We start from the raw sequence: 18,831 nt of genomic DNA on the forward strand, positions 1-18,831 counted from the left end.
TGTACATATAAACTTCGTTATCTCTAATGAAATTTGCAAGCCAACTTCTTCGGCGCATTCTTTGAGTATTTCTATTTGGTGTAGTGCATTTTGTTCACTGTCCGTCAAAACTGCAGAGTCATAGGCAAAGGCTGGGCAGGTAACATAAGTTTTCCTTCCAACCCTCACTGGTTTCCATAGGCCACGTTTTCTAAGCCCACTCCCCCATTCCCTTATTACCTCGTCCAAAATTATATTGAGCACAAATGAACACCAAATGGATCAAATGGATCTGAGCACTATGGGACTTAACTTCTGAGGTCATCAGTCCCCTGATTGGAGACAGTCCGGCTCCTTGTCTAACTCCTGCTCTGATCTCAAAACATTCCGAGATTTCTCCCATGAATTTTACTTTAGAGGTTGTGTTGGAGAGTGTCTGTCCAATGAGCTTACGTGTTTTCTGTCAAGTCCGAGTTCTATTAGAGTATTGAAAAGGTATTTACGATCGACTGAGTCATACGCCTTCTAGAAGTCGACGAATGTACATATGGTGGGCTTATGTTTAATATCTCTGTATTTCACCGTTGCTTTTAGATCAAAAATTTGTTCAAGGCAGGTACGTCCGAGTCGGAAACCCTCTTGATACTCTCCAATCTTGTGTTCAGTTTGTTCCCGTGTGCTCTGCAATAGGCATGAAGAGAAGGTCTTGTAGGTGACTGGTAGTAGTGAAATGTCTCGGGAATTGTTGACATCCGTTCTGTCGCATTTCCTGTGCAGGAGAAGGATAATTCTTCTATTGTCCAAATTTCTTTGATAACTTCCGTGAGCCCCTCAGATGATTTAGGGCGTAAATTTTTCAATAGTTCTGCTACTATGTTGTCATCACCAACCGCTTTGTTGTTTTGAGATGGTGGATGTGCTCGAGGATTTCTTCTTTTGATGGTGTATTGAGTCTTGGTTGGTGTGTGCGGGTTCAAGAACAGAGAATCTTATATATAAAATACTTAATGCGAGACATTACAATCACTTTCGATTAAGCCCTAGAACCATGACAGATCCCCCTCTACTTGAGAACTGATACAGTTTTACGTCTCTGTCGATTCAGTTTGCTTTCTACGGAAGGAAACCGTTCGTTGGGTGCAGGACATGTAGCCCTGCTTGTTTCATAGAGTATTCGCCATTATTACCTTACATTAGAGTCTGTGTTTTGTTCTGGGGTGGTATGATGCCTGCTGGTGGAGTCATATTCGGAGAAAAGACGACTTTGCCGTATTATAAAATTAATAGAAATAGTCGGATGAGATCATTTAAATTCACTTGCTATCATTTAGTTTGGTTATTGTGACGAGGCTAGATTGTCGCTACTAAGTTGTGATCACTCCGCGGCTAGGAGTGGGGCCATATGCTTGTACGAATTAAAATAGAGGCTTATAAGTTGCTAATACTGAGTCGAATGGAAGCAGGTTATAGCGTTATGAGTTATTTTTCACTTCGTCGTACTTTAAATTCAAATATGTTGCCCTCTCCTTAAGTAAAAAGTAGTTTTCACTTATTCAAGTATTAAGAGATGAGAAAACAATGTTTCTCTTGCCTATCGAAAATCTAAATCTTGCAGTTGTGGATCTTATGATCTTTTCGGAGCTGTAAGTTATTTTCTTATGCTCAGCTACAATACAATTTCTTATAAATCTGCTTCATCCGCATTTTCTTCGAAATATATCCTGTCATTCTTTGCATTATGTCAGTAGAGCGAGTCGCGTTGAATGGGTGTCATATTGCTGAAACTTTCGGCATCGCTTTACGATGCACAGTTACTCAAGGTGTATCTGAAATCAGACACTAAACGCTGATCTCATGAGACACACATAATTAGTGAGTCTTCTTTGCAATGCTATCAGTTTCCAGATGTTGTTAGACCTAAGTCAGTGGGTGCTCCTTTGTTGATTTCTGTTTGTCATGCATTGTGCAACGTAATCTCACTGTTGTGATGTTACGTAAGAATGTTAGTATATTTAGATGCTCACTCCCATGATTTAATTGTTTTTGCGTATCGATTCGATGCTTACAGAACTCAGCAAACGTTCTTGCTTCACTGGTGGACTCTAGGAACAGAAAGCTAACACATTCTCAGTTCGGATTGTTACCATTACGAATCAGCACTCACTCTGCAATATACAATATTAGCGATTTAAGCCCATTTCTTTTCCGTTGTGCTCAGTTTATGAAAGAGCTTGTGTGTATGACTATTTCTGATCAATTTCACGAGTTAGACAGACATTCAAAATCGTTTTCGTGGCATAAGATTTATAGATTTGCATAGCTTGAAGATTTATTTATTTTTTCTCGTGTCCTGAACATAACATATATAGCCGATATACAGCAATTTACAAACAATATTAGTACATGATTAGTTCCATAAGACATCAATTTACAAACAATGTTAAGTACGTGATTAAATTCCATGTGACATCCGAAATTTAGCCCTTTGAGCTGCTGTTTCATTGGCGATAACCAGATCGTCCAACGGGCATGGGGCTGGGTGTTTTCTACAGTTGAGCAGGTGTTGATGATCTTGCTGTTCGCCACATTCGCGTAGTTCATTTCCTGGGGAGAAACCCCATTTCTTCAAATCGACCTTGCATTGGGATACACCAGTTCTGAACCTGTTAGGGAACTTCCATGTTTTATATGAGAGGTGGCGTCCTTTAGCAAACTCTTCTTTAACGTTGTTCCAGTGCCTCTCTGATGGTGAGTTACGACAAAGCTGTATTCGACGATTTGCAGGTGACGTTAAGAGTGATTCTATTGAGCGGAGGAAACTCTTTCTTAATCTTAATCTTGGATGTTGCTATTCACATCCGAACAAGGGATATCTTGGATCTGTCTCCTGTTTCGGCTTCTCTTTTTATGTTGCTGTTCTTATTGACGGTATGAGTGCTTTATTATCTCTACTGATTAGAGTTGTATCTACCTTTTTGTATCACACACGCGGTTTAACCGTCTATTGCTATTTGATCGACATGGGACCGGTGCACTCTGTTTCCGGCCACTCAGATAAGAAAAAAACATGTCGTAATCTACGGTTCGATAATATTTTATATTTTCATGTGGGTATCATGGTTTACAGTGTCAAAGGCGTTAGTCAAGCCAGAAAACAATCCCAGTGGTAATAATTTCTGGTTTCTTGATTCTAGTGATGGTAAATGTACATAGTTGAGTCTCATTAACGTGACATGAACGTGCAACAAACACTCACACACAGCACATACCGTAACTAACAGTGGAGGGTATGTAAAACGAGTCGGAGGCGTTGACAACAGTGCAGTCGTTATCATAATGCGGAAACTGAGCGATTTATCTGATCATTGGCCTTTGGGGTAAAGGTGGAAGAATTGCCAAAATGGCTAAAATCGTAATCTATTCGCGAGGCATCGTCGTTGAAGTACACCGTAGGTGGAAAAACGGCACTTTGCAAATAGGACGCTGAGGCAAGTGTGCTGCATCATGATCCATAAATGACATGGGTAAAAAATCGGTGCGGAGATGTGTACAGGCGCATAGACGTGATACTGCTGAGCGAGTGACTGCCCAGATGAACCAAGGGACTACCAACAGTGTCTTCCCATCGACTGTTCAGCGAACGTTGCTTGGTACGTGCCTCTACAGCAGGCGCCAGATTCAAGCACCCATTGACGATGAAGGCTGTAATTCACACGCCAGTACCACAACTTGAGGTCCAATGCGTGGTGAGAGGTGGCCCTTTCAGATGAATCACGTTTTATGGTCCATTGGACAGAGGGACATTGGTGTGTACAGTCCTCTAACAATCTGCTGAAGTGTCCAGGGCAGGGGAGGGAATGTTATGGTCTTGGAAATGTTTCTGTGATCTTCTCTGAGTGATTTAGTCACTCTGGAAGGCACAATGGATCAATGAAAGTATTCTTCTATCCTTGCAAGCCATGTACACCCATACATGCTGTTTGTTTTCCCTCGGCAAAATGGCATCTGCCTGTCACACACCATGCAGTGTACTTCGAAAAGCAGTAGGCTGGTATTACTAGACTCCCCTGACCACCAAACTCACTGGAATCTGTGGCACCGTCGATCAGATTGTTCGCGCCAAGGATCCCGAGCCAACAAACCTAGCACAGCTGGCCACGGTGTCAGAGTCGTCGTGGTTGGTTGGTTGTTTTGGGGAAGGAGACCAGACAGCGAGGTCATCGGTCTCATCGGATTAGGGAAGGACGGGGAAAGAAGTCGGCCGTGCCCTTTGAAAGGAACCATCCCGGCATGTGCCTGGAACGATTTAGGGAAATGACGGAAAACCTAAATCAGGATGGCCGGACGCGGGATTGAACCGCCGTCCTCCCGAACGCGAGTCCAGTGTTAAACCACTGCGCCACCTCGCTCGGTCAGAGTCGGTGTGCCCCCACACTCCTGTCAGACCTTCCACAACCTTACAGACTCTCTTTCTGCATGCCTCGTACTGCAAAATGTGGTTGGTTATTCAGGCTTTTGGCATGTGGTCGCATTAATGTGAAAGCTGAATGTAGTTTGTTAACTTGGCAATTTGCTACTGAGAAATTTTTCCTGTATTAAGTCTATCCCTGGACACACAACATGATGAGAAAACACGACTTGGAAGGGAAAGCCCACAACTGTCATCATTTGTCATTAACAAATACATATATACTTTTAATAAATATAATACTTTAACAGAGTGCATGAACAATACGTGCCAATTTAAAAATGCTGTGGATTTCACTACTTAAGATTGACCTATATTTAATTCAATGGAACCATAACGGAATTAAAAAAACTGATAATTTAAAAAAGTATCAAACTAACTCAGTTAACCTGATAGTTAATATTTAATGACTGTTAAACAAAAGATTTCTGTAAAACATAATCTCCATTCCATTAACAGAGAGTCTTGGCACTGAGGTAGGTAGACACAAATGGCATTAACAAAAAAAAAAAAAAAATGGTTCAAATGGCTCTGAGCAGTATGGGACTCAACATCTATGGTCATCAGTCCCCTAGAACTTAGAACTACTTAAACCTAAGTAACCTAAGGACATCACACAACACCCAGCCATCACGAGGCAGAGAAAATCCCTGACCCCGCCGGGAATCGAACCCGGGCGTGGGAAGCGAGAACGCTTCCGCACGACCACGAGATGCGGGCTGGCTTTAACAAACGATTTAATTTTGGACAAGTGGAACAAGAGACAAATTTTCTTCAAAAATTAAAAATGACACAAGGTATTGAAGGATGCATAAACCTTAGCGCTCTAACTGATGGTATTTAGCATAAACTTTCGTCACCAAGAAATAGATCAAAGTCTTAAGCTCGCACAGTAGGATCTAAAACAATTCAAACACATATTAAAAATGGCCCCTAAAATCACAAAATTTGATTTTAAGGAAGACACATATATCTATGTTAAAACATTAATTACTACTTTAAAATTAACATTTAGATTAAGGGAAAATTCTGTATGCAAGACACTGCCCTAGGAAATTTACACAATAAAGCTCATTAGCAATCAGAGTGAAATAAGTACAGCTGATTGAATTTAACGCTCACAACAACCTGAAAACATGACGCCTAGATATACAGGCAGACGTTAAAACAATAATCTTTAGGCGGGAAAGAGAAAGGCTGATAAAACTCAACTCAGTCTCCAGACAGCCGACATAAACAAGCTCTCGCACCACGGCGCGGCGCCGCCCCAGACATACTGCTATGGCCGCTAAGTGCGCAGTCGGCTGGGGAAGCGTGGGGAGGTGGCAGTGGTGTGTGGTCGCTCACAGCGCTGTAGGGAAAATGCCGTTCTAAACTGAAGCCCACGCTCGCATTTTTTGATAACTATTAAGAGGGGCCCCTCACACCCTCACTTGCTTGGTGACCATTCAAAAAGGTCTGTCACCTCTTCTTTGGTTAGTATCCAAACAGAATTCCGCGGAAAATGCAGCGATTTATTTGCGCCTAGTTGTTTAACCATTTGTAACTTTCAGAGAGGAGTCACGACTGGGGAATTATGAGTAAAATTTACACATTTATCTTGTTTCCATGTTAAACTCAGCGGAGTCTCAAATGGTTCAAATGGCTCTGAGCACTATGGGACTTAACATCTTAGGTCATCAGTCCCCTAGAACTTAGAACTACTTAAACGTAACTAACCTAAGGACATTACATACATCCATGCTTGAGGCAGGATTCGAATCTGCAACCGTAGCGGTCGCGCGGTTCCAGACTGAAGCGCCTAGAACCACTCGGCCACAGCGGCCGGCACACAATCTCACCTCGCTAACATGTTGTGCAGACGTAATTGCCAGAGAATTCTAAAACAGAGATTTAGTAAGCTTATTTAGTTGCAAACTGAGGAAAGTAGGGTCAACGTCTTATGAAAATGGACATCCTCAGTAAAAAAATAAAAGTGTAAAGACTTCGTTTATCTTATTCGTAAAATTTATTTAATTCATGAAAAACTGAATGAGATGTTACATTTTAAACTCTATGTTCAGAGAAAACTCAAATTTTATAGTTAATTATCTCAATTTTTACCACAGTTATTAATAGATTTGGAAAATTCTAGAGTTTCATGCCCCTGTGCAAAATTAATCGATGCCGCAAATGCAGCCAATAGTAAGTGAAAAAATTACGAAATTACACATTAAAAAATATTATTTTATTTTGTTTTTGAACTTCCACTGCTATGAGTGTCGGTCCTGAATCCATCCTGGTCATGCTGACAAAGTTTTATGAATTTATTTGTAAAAAGTGTGGACAGTGGTAATTACAATGTCCTGTGGTGTCTCTCCTGCTCTAAGTAGGTAGGCCCGCTTCACGTCCTGCTTCCCCCCCCCCCCCCCCCCCCCCCCCCGTGCCGTTTAGATAATCAGTGTTTTGAAGGATGCATAAGCCTTACCGCTCTAAATGATGGTATTTATCATAAACTTTCGTCACCAAGAAATACATCAAAGTCTTAAGCTCGCACAGTAGGATCAAAAACAATTCAAACACATATTAAAATGGCCCCTAAAATCACAAAATTTCATTTTAAGGAAGATACATATCTCCATAAAATAATAAATGGGATGCAACAAATTTTAAAACTATCGCTAACTACTAATAAATCTTCCAATTTTACGCCACAGCTTGATCTATAAAACCTTATAAATCCCAAAATCACGTATCGAAAACTAAATATACACCAGTTTACTGTGAAAAAACCGCATGGTAACTGTTCTATCAAATTAAACTGCAACAAATGCGAGAGAGCCGTGCAAGGCAGCAACCGAGTGACCAAATAGGTAAACAATAACGACCCTTGCACAAGAAGTGCTCTCCAGGCGAAACATTTAAAATTTCAGTCAACAAACGGACGACCAAATCCGCAATTACGGCAATCCAATAAAAACGGAGACGATTCCCAACACCAACAACGGCCACGATTCCTCCACGTCACACACTGGCTCTCTCGGAGCGCAGGACTTGTCTTTCAAAGAGCTAACCGTCTACCGGCAGCGTCGTACTCTGGGACTCGGCTCTTACTAACTCTCGTCGGGCGCTCAGGGCCCTTTTTCTTCACGTCGTGGCAGCAGCGATAAGTCTAGAGACACTGCGCTACAATCACGCCGCCTATCTAGATGCCAGAAAAATTAGACAAATAAACGAGCTCGACTCTGTACATAGCAAACATTCCAGATTTTTACAATTAGAAAAGGCTTCCTAACACATAACTCAAAAACTGCCTTAACAAATTCCTCTTTGTTTGAACGGCTTTTCTTGCTCATTGCCAGTTATATTTTACATCCTCTCTACTTCCTCCAACGTAAGTTATTTTTCTGACCGAGTAAAAACTAGTCCACTACTTTCAGTGTCTCACTTCCTAATCCAATTCCCTCAGCTTCACCTTCTTCACTTCGACTGCATTCCATTACTCGTTCTTCACTTTTGTTGGTAGTCACTTGATAATCTCTTTTCAAGATACAAAACATTTCGATTAACTTCTCTTCCACATTCTTTGTTGTATCTTGCAGATTTGCAATGTCATCGGCACACCTTAAATCTTAAATTTCTTCTCTCAGAACTTTAATTCCATTTATAGATTTATCCCTCGATTCCTTTATTTCTTGCTCAGTGTACAGTCTAAATAACAAGGGGGACAGACTACAACTCACTTTCACTCCATACTTAACTACTGCTCCCTCCCATTCACTTTGACTCTTACAACGGCAGCCAGGGTTTTATGCAAGTTGTAGATAACCTTCCTCTCCCTGTATTTCATTACTGCCACCTTTAAACAGTGTATTCCACTCAACACTCTCAATAGCTTTTTCTGAAACTATAAGTGCTGTAAAAGTATATTTCCCTTTCTTCGGTATATCTTTTAAGCTACGTTGCAAAGTCAGCATTGCTCCACGTGTTCCCTAGATTTCTTCGGAACTCAGGCTGATTTTCCTCGAGGTCGACTTTATCATTTGTGCCGGTTTTCTGTAAATAATTCGTGTTTGGGTTTGGCTGGTTGGTTTTTTTGGGAGAAGAGACAAACAGCGTGGTCATCGGTCTCATCGGATTAGGGAAGAATGGCGAAGGAAGTCGGCCGTGCCATTGAAAAGGAAACATCCCGGCATTTGCCTGAAGTGTTTAGGAAAATCAAGGAAAACCTAAATCAGGATGGTCGGACGCAGAATTGAACCGTCGTCCTCCCAAATGCGAGTCCAGTGTTCTAACCACTACGCCACCACATTCGGTAATTCGTGTCAATATTTTGCACCCATGACTTATTAAACTCACAATCCGATAATATTCGCACCTATCAATTTCTGCCTTCTTTGGAACTGAAATTATTACATTGTCCTTGAAGTCTGAGATTATCTCACTTCTAGCATATGCCTTGCATACCAGGTGAATAGCCTTGTCATTGTATGTTCACCCAAATATCTCTACAATTACTAACAAATTTTGTCTAATTTTGTCTTTCGACTCTCTCAGAGATCTCTTAAATTATTCGGGCAGTGTCATAATTCTTCTCTTCATCTACTTCCTCTCTCCCTCAAAAAAGATAGGAGAGTGAAAGCTATTACAGAACGAAATTAAAATAATTCCGAATTTTCGACCAACGTTTTCAGGAGGTACTCTTTGGTTATCAGGCCAATGCTAAAATTGGAAATCCGCACGTAAATATTCCGAAATGGTCTTCTTTCAGGCTTATTCTAAGTCTCCTGGGATATTTTGTAGGTTTTTCTTCTTCGGCGCACTTGTTCTGTGAAATGAGAAGCGAGTAATGTGGCACCATACCAGTCTGAGAACCCAACCCCAACGTGTCCATAAAGTAATGAGTAATGAAATCCCCTCTATTGTTACAGGTAACTAAAATATTTCTGTCTGCTCATGACTGTAGTTTGGTAGTAATGGATGTTCTGTGCAACGTTGGAACTGTTTCAAATAGTACAGTTCAAAACAAGTTCATAGTTTGTAGAAAATAAACAAATTTAAATCAGAGTAAGACTCAGTTTTTACAGTTTCTATAGCAAACTGTCCTGGGAAGCCTATGTTCAACATCTTCTTCAAAGACTTAATGCTGTCATTCTTGTAATCGGAACAGTGTATGAAGTACGTGGTAGTTTATTCCCAAGAATTTGTAGCATTCGCTTGATTAATACTAGGCACAAATCCAATCTGTTTTTGCATCGTACTTCCGTCACTGTTGTGCAGAAAGGCGTGCAGTAGACTGCTGTATTCATTTTCAATAACCTTCCACAAGAACTCAAAAATCTTAGCAAAAATTCATGCGCTTTCAAGTCCAAACTGAAGTGTTTCTTAATGGGTTACTAATCATATTCTGTCGAGGAGTTCCTTGAGAAATTAAGCTAATTCCTGCGTTATACCGGGTGGTAGTAATTAAACTTTCACTATTTAACATGTTATTACATGGAAACTAATTTCTGTATGAGTACCGAACTTGGTAGCATTACTTTCTTTGGGTATGGGGTGAATGATTTCTATGCGTCACAGCGCCACCGACCAGTTCCAACTATGGCCTCAGGTGCCGTGATTAGTCATGGTGATTCATAGTCTCACACACTTGACCAGTCGCAGTGCACTTGTTGACGTATCTACATGAACGTGGTGTTGTGTACATAGTTCCGCGTAGTCAGCGGGCACACTACTTTCCCACTAGAGCTCGCCCCGCTAAACACAACAGCGCAGGCGCAGCGCTCGTCCGTCTCCGCACTACGAGATGGCGCTGTCTTAGAGACGGACCAAATTCTACTTTCGCCGATCCGCGTATTAATATGTAATGCAGCCAATGAGATTGCTGCTAACGTAGAACCTTTTCTCCTCGCGGATCACACTCGTGCAGTGATACCTGACCGCGCGAGGTATTATAACGAGTGTACAGACTTCCGATCATTCAGTCTGTACCAGTCTGCACTAGTCTGCATTTGTCTGCATTAGTCTGTACCAGCCTATAGTCAAGTTTCAGTCTGTGCCTAATAAGATTACCATATTCCTGCCATGAAGAGAAATGTATAGACACTTTGTCAAGTATCAGAGATATGTGAGAATAAGATTAACGTACCACGACCAAAGGAACTTCAGAGTGTCAAGTGTGAATAGCATCCAGAATCAAGTTACGTAATGTCTACTATGCTTTTTATTATTTTAATAAATGTGTGTGAAAATCAATCAAGTTCTGTTTAAAGTTGGTCACTGTCAATCTGATACTCTAAGCGTGCAAGTGGCATTTCTATCGTCTGACATAACGGCAGAAGATAAACACGCCACGATAAGACCACGAGACATATTGCTGACACTCGCCTACTTCGTTAGAGCGACAAGTCAAATAATCTGATGGTCTGTGTACCGAAGGTCTTACAGTGCGAACACCACAGCTGGACAAAAGGAGAACCTCTATCATAAGCTCTATTATAAAGCTCTATTATAAAAACAACAGTAATGCTTCAGCGGTACTTCGAAAATATAGCCGGCTGAAAGGATTATGGAAGGGTGTCATGTATCCGCATGCTGTGCGGAACATGACGAAGAATTTTAAATAACTGGAGAACCGGGGGTCTCTCAGGGATGAGACTGACGCCCGGTTGCACCGCATGTGGTTGATGAAATCGCTGTTGCTATGACAGACAACGCTGCGCTCAATTCCCAGTCGTCAGGCAGTGCGCGTGCTGTGTCACGACAGTTGAACATCTCATAATCCACTGTACGGAAGATACTTTGAACCACTCTCAAATTGTATCCGTACAAGATTAATACCGTACAGCTACTTGTGCCACCGTACACACAACGACGTGTTGACTTCGCTCTCCACTTTTTCGGAAGGATTGAAGTTGACGAGCTCTGGCCCTGGACCATCCTGTGGAGAGACGAAGCTCATTTTTCTCTTATGGGTGAGGTGAACACACACATTTGTCGGGTGTGGGGATCTTCACCTCCAGTGATTGTACAAAGTTCCTCTGTATGGTGGATGTGTCACCATATGTTGTGGCCGCATGACTATATTCTTTTTTGAAGTGGTTGGCCCTCGAGGACCAAAGATGAATAGTGTAGCTAGCCAACGTTACTGTGATATGCTTCGCCAGCATGTCATACCCGTCCTACAGGAGAGAGAATGGCGGTGAACTCAACAGTTTTCATCCAAGACGGGGCGCCACCGCCCATAGCTCGTCAAGTCTAACTGCTCCTCTGGAACATATTTGGAAACGATCGAATTATCAGCTGATCGTTTCCAAATGATTGGCCGGTACGAACACCTGATCTCACCCTCTTTGATTTCTTGTTGAGGGGATACATGAAGGACAGGCTCTACCACAGGAACATTCACACATATGCTGATGTGAAGCGCAGCATATCAAGAGAGGTAGCCAGTATATCTACGGACAAGCTTCTTTCTGCTATGCAGAATGCAATCCTGCACTTTTAGACTCTTCTGGACACTGATGGGCGCCGCTACCGCTACAGTCGCACGTTCGAATCCTGCCTCGGGCATGGATGTGTGATGTGCTTAGGTTAGTTAGGTTTACGTAGTTCTAAGTTCTAGGGGACTGATGACCTCAGATGTTAAGTCCCATAGTGCTCAGAGACATTTGAACTGATGGGCGCCATGTTGTTGTTGTTGTCTTCAGTCCTGAGACTGGTTTGATGCAACTCTCCATGCTACTCTATTCTGTGCAAGCTTCTTCATCTCCCAGTACCTACTGCAACCTACATCCTTCTGAATCTGCTTAGTGTATTCATCTCTTGGTCTCCCTCTACGATTGTTACCCTCCACGCTGCCCTCCAATGCTAAATTTGTGATCCCTTGATGCCTCAAAACATGTCCTACTAACCGATCCCTTCTTCTAGTCAAGTCGTGCCACAAACTTCGCTTCTCCCCAATCCTATTCAATACCTCCTCATTAGTTACGTGATCTATCCACCTTATCTTCAGCATTCTTCTGTAGCACCACATTTCGAAAGCTTCTATTCTCTTCTTGTCCAGACTAGTTATCGTCCATGTTTCACTTCCATACATGGCTACACTCCAAACAAATACTTTCAGAAACGACTTCCTGACACTTAAACCTATACTCGAAGTTAACAAATTTCTCTTCTTCAGAAACACTTTCCTGGCCATTGCCAGTCTACATTTTATATCCTCTCTACTTCGACCATCATCAGTTATTTTACTTCCTAAATAGCAAAACTCCTTTACTACTTTAAGTGTCTCATTTCCTAATCATATTGTGCCCCTTTTGTACCAGTAAGATTCAGATGGTTCAAATGGCTCTGAACACTATGGGACTTAACATCTGTGGTCATTAGACCCCTAGAACTTAGAACTACTTAAACCTAACTAACGCCGGCCGGAGTGGCCGTGGTGTTCTAGGCGGTGCAGTTGGAGCCGAGCGACCGCTCCGGTCGCAGGTTCAAATCCTGCCTCGGGCATGGATGTGTGTGATGTCCTTAGATTAGTTAGGTTTAATTAGTTCTACGTTTTAGGCGACTGATGACCTCAGAAGTCGCATAGTGCTCAGAGCCATTTTTGAACCTAACTAACCTCAGGACATCACACACATCCACGCCCGAGGCAGGATTCGTACCTGCGGCTGTAGCTGTCACGCGGTTCCAGACCGAAGCGTCTAGAACCGCACGGGCACATCGGCCGGCTGTAGCAGTAAGGGTACTGCTATGTAATGGTATGATGTACCGTAGTAGCACATTAACAGTGTTTCAACTGAATTTATTCTGCATTATTTCTCTTCCTCGTGTCCTTGACATTAATGCTATAACGTCTGTCACTTGTACAGTAATTAGTTTCCGTCTTGTTGTTGTTGTGGTCTTCAGTCCAGAGACTGTTTGATGCTGCTCTCCACGCCACTCTATCCCGCGCAAGCCTCTTCATCTCCCAGTACCTACTGCAGACTACATCCTTCTGAATCTGCTTAGTGTATTCATATTTTGGTCTCCCTCTACGATTTTTACCCTCCACGCTGCCCTCCAATACTAAATTGGTGATCCCTCGATGTCTCAGAACATGTCCTACCAACCGATCCCTCCTTCTAGTCAAGTTGTGCCACAAACTTCTCTTCCCCCCCAATCCTATTCAGCACCTCCTCATTAGTAATGTAGCACCACGTTTCGAAAGCTTCTATTCTCTTCTTGTCCAAACTATTTATTGCCCATATTTCACTTCCATACGAATACTTTCAGCAACGACTTCCTGACACTTAAATCTATACTCGATGTTAACAATTTTCTCTGCTTAAGAAACGCTTTCCTTGCCGTTGCCAGTCTACATTTTATACCCTCTCTACTTCATCATCAGTTACCTTGCTCCCCAAATAGTAAAACTCCTTTACTACTTTAAGTGTCTCATTTCCTAATCTAATTCCCTCAGCATCATTCGACTTAATTAGACTACATTACATTATCCTAGTTTTGCCTTTGTTGATGTTCATCTTATACCCTCCTTTCCGTGTTAAATTTGGAAATTTTAATTATAACAACATGGTAGCGTCGATTGCTTTTACATGGACTTATCGCTTGTCGTTTTTATTAATAAAAATGTTATTTTTTCCATTATTAACTTTCTGTTGCAATTTCATGCAATGACGCGTTCTATGACGTTGGGGTTTTGCTCCTCACTTTGGTCCTACGGAGCTAGACGTGCAAAATAAATACAATAACAAGCCTCGTTCGTCGACAGACTTACCTGAGTGCGGAGTACAATCTGCTGACGAGCCTGGACCGCAGCTCGTTCGCGGAAGTGCCCTCTCTGCGGTACCTGCTGCTGTGCGGCAACAGGCTGGAGTACGTGGCGGGCGACGCATTCGCGGACCTGCCGCTGCTCAGGGAGCTGCACCTCTGCGAGAACAGCCTGGTGCAGCTGGAGCCCGGGCTGTTCTCGCCCCTGCCGCAGCTCACCATCCTCTGGCTGGGATCCAACAGCCTCGTCGACTTGCCGCTAGACGCCTTCGTAAACGGGTAAGCTACAGGAACGGTGAGCGTCCTAGGCGTGCTCTTAGTAGGTGTACTGCGACAAAGAACCAACACATTGTTTTGAAATTCAAGTAACTTGACTCAGTTGGAAGCAAAATAACATGCATTCGTTCATACATAAGCACACTGGACAAGAAATTGTTACCAAGAAAGATATCACGGTCATGACGTTGAGCCTTCACACTGCTCTTGATCCTGCGTACCGAGCTAGATGGCGTAATGGAAAATGAAATGCCCTGGGGCTAGGGCCTCGCGTCGAATAGACCCTTCGTCTGGTACAAGTATTTCGAGCTGACGCCACTTCGGCGACTTGCGTGTCTATGGGGATGAAACGATGATGATACAACATCCAGTCCCTGAGCGCAGTAAATCTCCGACCCAGCCAGGAATCCAACCCGGGGCGTTAGGTATGACATTCCGTAGCGCTGAGCACTCAGCTACCAGGGGCGGACGGCGTAGTGGTTAACACAGCGGACTCATATTACGCAGGACAACGGTTCAAACCGGCATCAGGCCACACAGATTTATGTTTCTTGCACTTTCCCTAAATCATTCCAGGCAAATGGCGGGATGGTGCATGTGAAAGAGCACCGCCGATTTCCTTCCACATCCTTGACACAATCCGAGCTTGTGTTCCGTCTCTAGTGACCTCGCTGTCGACGGATGTCGAATATTATTTCCTTCCTTCGATTCTACTTGAAAGATAGTCATCAATTTTCTTTCGATATGCAATATTCAGCTGAAATCCGTTAATGATTCAAACCCGTAGCGTCACTAAACTGCCGGGATGTTGGCTGCTACGTCTCACTCGCTGTTGCAGATAGTGCCAGACAGTTTCTATGCGAAATGCTACTTTTCAGATTCCTACTTAATCAAAATAAAACACTCGAAAGGATTGTTCCGGGGTTTTAAGAACACATCATTCACCATATCCCAAACATTATTACCATTAAAGAAGCACCGTATATACAGTAACAGACACAATTTCTGACATCAGCAATATTCACTTTAACAGCAGTCGTAAAGTGAACAACAGTTTGGATACCAACAACAGTTCCAAAATGAAACAGTGCCTTTTTATTAAATTATAATTTCTTATAGACAAGCTCATAAACTGGAAATCTTGAATGTCCAACCACGACCAAATGTTATAATCGTTTAAACTTCAGGCTGTATGTATTTTAACAAAGGGCACAGATTGCGAAAACGTTTACGGGCTTAAATAAGTTAAATACAGTTTTCCATTACTTTCGACAAGGACGTTACTAACCATCCTCACTGGGTGGACCCCTAATTTAAACAACCATGAAACGAAGGATCACCAGCCTGTATTAAGAATCGAAAAAAAATAACAAACATGAATTGTCATGGCTAGATGCTGCGTCTATATCTCCAGCGTCGAAAAAATTGCGACGCCGTAGCTTACCTTAGAATTCAGTTTGGTGAAGTAACCAATTTCATGTTTTGTGGTGTGGCCTTTTCTCTCTTTTTTTGTGTTGAAAAAAAAAGTCTTTCAATATCAACGATATCTACCCCGTGCAAGGTCGGTCACTGTTACCAACATACGGCCAGAATGGTAAGTATTTTAAGCAAGAGGCTTAATAAATTCAGATTATATGTTTTTCCTCTTACAAGAGTAACTGGTAACACCGAACGCAATAAATAGAACCCAGATTTGCTGAGTAATGTTCATGTCTGGAGAGTCCGATTGGCAGCGGAAGCATTTAAACTCAGATGACTGTTCCTGGTGCTGCTCTGTAGCAATTCTTGGTGTAGCACTATCCTGCTGGAATTTCTTCAGTCTGTCGGAGTCCAAAATCGATACGAATGGATGCAGGTGAACAGTCAGGACGCTTACGTACATCTTACCTGCCATAGTCATATCTAGATGTATCAGGCCCCCATTGCACTCCAAGTGCACATGCCCCACACCATTACAGAGCCTCTACCAGCTTGAACAGTCCCCTGCTGACATACAGGGCCCATGGATTCAAGAGGTTGTCTCCAAACCCATACACGTCCATCCACTTGATAAAATTTGAAACGAGACTAGTCCGACCAAGCAACATGTGTCCAGTCATCAACAGTCCAATGGTGCTGACGGGTCTGGGCGAGGCGTAAAGCTTTGTCTCATTCAGCCATCAAGGGTATACGAGTGGGCCTTCGACTCTGAAAGCCCATATCAACTATTATTCGTTGAATGGTTCGCACGCTGACACTTATTGATGGCCCAGAACTGAAATGCACAGCAATTATCGGAAGGGTTGCACTTCTGTCACTTTGAACGACTCTCTTGAGTCGTCATTGGTTCTGTCCTTGCAGGATCTTTTGCCGGCCGCAGCAATGTAGAAGATATCCCATGACGTTTGCCACCTCAGTGTTATTTTCTCACTACAGAAACACGACAGTTGGACTGAAGCTGTGTGTGGCGTTGTGTGCAGGAGCTCTGTGATCGAGTACGTGTTCGTGGAGAACAACGCGCTGCAGGCGCTGGACGCGGCGCTGGTGTCTGGGTGGCCGCGCCTCCTGGGGATGCGTCTCTATGGCAACCCATGGCTGTGCGACTGCTCGCTGCAGCCGGCCGTGCAGTGGCTGTCGTCCCAGCTGTGGGCCGGCGTGCCCAGCGGCTACTGCGCAGCACCGCCGGAGCTGCAGGGGCAGCTGCTGGCGGACGCCGTGCCGCCCCTCTGCTGCGGCGCCGACTGCAACTCCACCACCACGGAAGAATCAGACACCAGCACCACTGCGAGCGGTCAGCCATAGACCGAGGCGCCGTGGAGACTACTGCTCACGCCACGATCTAGCATTTAACCATAACTGTCTCTCTTAACTACAAACAGGACGTGATATGTAGTTTGCAAAATGCGGCATTTAAACAGCGATTTATGAGTAAATACACAGCTAACTAATTTCAGAGATAGCCAAAGAAAATTTTGCACATGTTGTAATTTTGTTATTGATTATAATATGGATTATTTTTTGCTTTACGTGTCACTTCCAATATGTGGTAGGATCTCCTTAGTAATTAAATAAATACATCTCTGTACCAGTTTTTTAATATCAGTTTCCGAACTCAAAAAGAAAGTTGTTATTTATTTCTATGACACAAAGCAATTTTCGTTTCAAAAAATTTAAATAAATTTGTCAATAACGTTCTTTCAAAAATTTTATAGTGGCTCAAATGGCTCTGAGCACTATTGGAACTACTTAAACCTAACTAACCTAAGGACATCACACACATCAATGCCCGTGGCAAGATTCGAAGTGGAGACCGTAGCGGTCGCTCGGTTCCAGACTGTAGCGTCTAGAACCGCTCGGCCACACAGGCCGTCAAAAAAATTTTATACCACAGGAGATTGTATTAGACTATATACAAAGCCTGTAGTAAATTTCAGCTTTAAGTAAGACTGGGCACACCTAACCTAAGGACATCACACACATCAATGCCCGTGGCAAGATTCGAAGTGGAGACCGTAGCGGTCGCTCGGTTCCAGACTGTAGCGTCTAGAACCGCTCGGCCACACAGGCCGTCAAAAAAATTTTATACCACAGGATATTGTATTAGACTATATACAAAGCCTGTAGTAAATTTCAGCTTTAAGTAAGACTGGGCACACAGATGTCAGTCGTAATCCCATTAGCTACTATTACTGTGGCAAATCTACATTTCGGCTATAAATACCCATCTTCAGCGCATTTTCGTTATTACTTCAAGAGACTCACGGCAGTTCATGTCACCAAACGTTCTCACAGGTGTATAGGCAGAAGGACACGGAGGAGGTTGTCAAACAATCTAGATTTACAAGAATAACAGAAGCTACTGAGATTGCGACTGACCCCTCTCCTTCCTTATAGTCTACGGTCGCCGTGCACAACGGTTACTGATGGAAACTAAGTTGTTTAAATTTCAGTTTTTTATCTGCAGTGGTTTAGCAGAAAATATTGCTTGTACACCGAAAAATGAAAGTTGCGGGAAATGTAGAAGAAAGTTTTCATTCGCCTTTATTCCAGAAACAAGTGCCTTAATTTTAGCCATAACCATATTTTAGGTCTTCCACGTAGCTCTCTTTGCACCATTGGCGGGTTTGTTACAGAAACTAAGATGCGGAAACCAATTGATTTTGGTCCTGCTGCACTCGAGTGCACATTCTGACGTAAAATGCTTAAAAAGTCGTCATGTTTCCATTTGAAAACTCCGTCTCCGTCAATGTGACTTGTACGCTGATGGCAGATTTCACTTGGAACCTGAGGATGACGCTTTTTGGCGTCAGAACTGGTAGCATTTTTTGAATAAACAACATTCGATTATAAAGTATCTGTTATAATTTTTCAGATACTCT

At 42.8% G+C, this 18,831-nt stretch overlaps 1 protein-coding gene across 1 annotated transcript in view; it reads left to right on the forward strand.

Annotated features, from left to right (window-relative positions):
- The window catches only part of LOC126356323 (leucine-rich repeat-containing protein 15-like), a 55,632-nt gene extending 37,987 nt beyond the window's left edge, over window positions 1-17,645 (forward strand). The window contains exons 4-5 of the mRNA XM_050007295.1: window positions 14,199-14,476; window positions 16,933-17,645. Of these exons, the coding sequence (XP_049863252.1) occupies window positions 14,199-14,476; window positions 16,933-17,254 (600 nt within the window). The 3' untranslated portion in view covers window positions 17,255-17,645. The remainder of the gene's footprint in view (window positions 1-14,198; window positions 14,477-16,932) is intronic.
- The last annotated feature ends 1,186 nt before the right edge of the window (window positions 17,646-18,831 follow it).

This window comes from Schistocerca gregaria, chromosome 3 (genome assembly GCF_023897955.1).
Source record: "Schistocerca gregaria isolate iqSchGreg1 chromosome 3, iqSchGreg1.2, whole genome shotgun sequence".
Classification (NCBI taxonomy): Eukaryota; Metazoa; Arthropoda; class Insecta; order Orthoptera; family Acrididae; genus Schistocerca; species Schistocerca gregaria.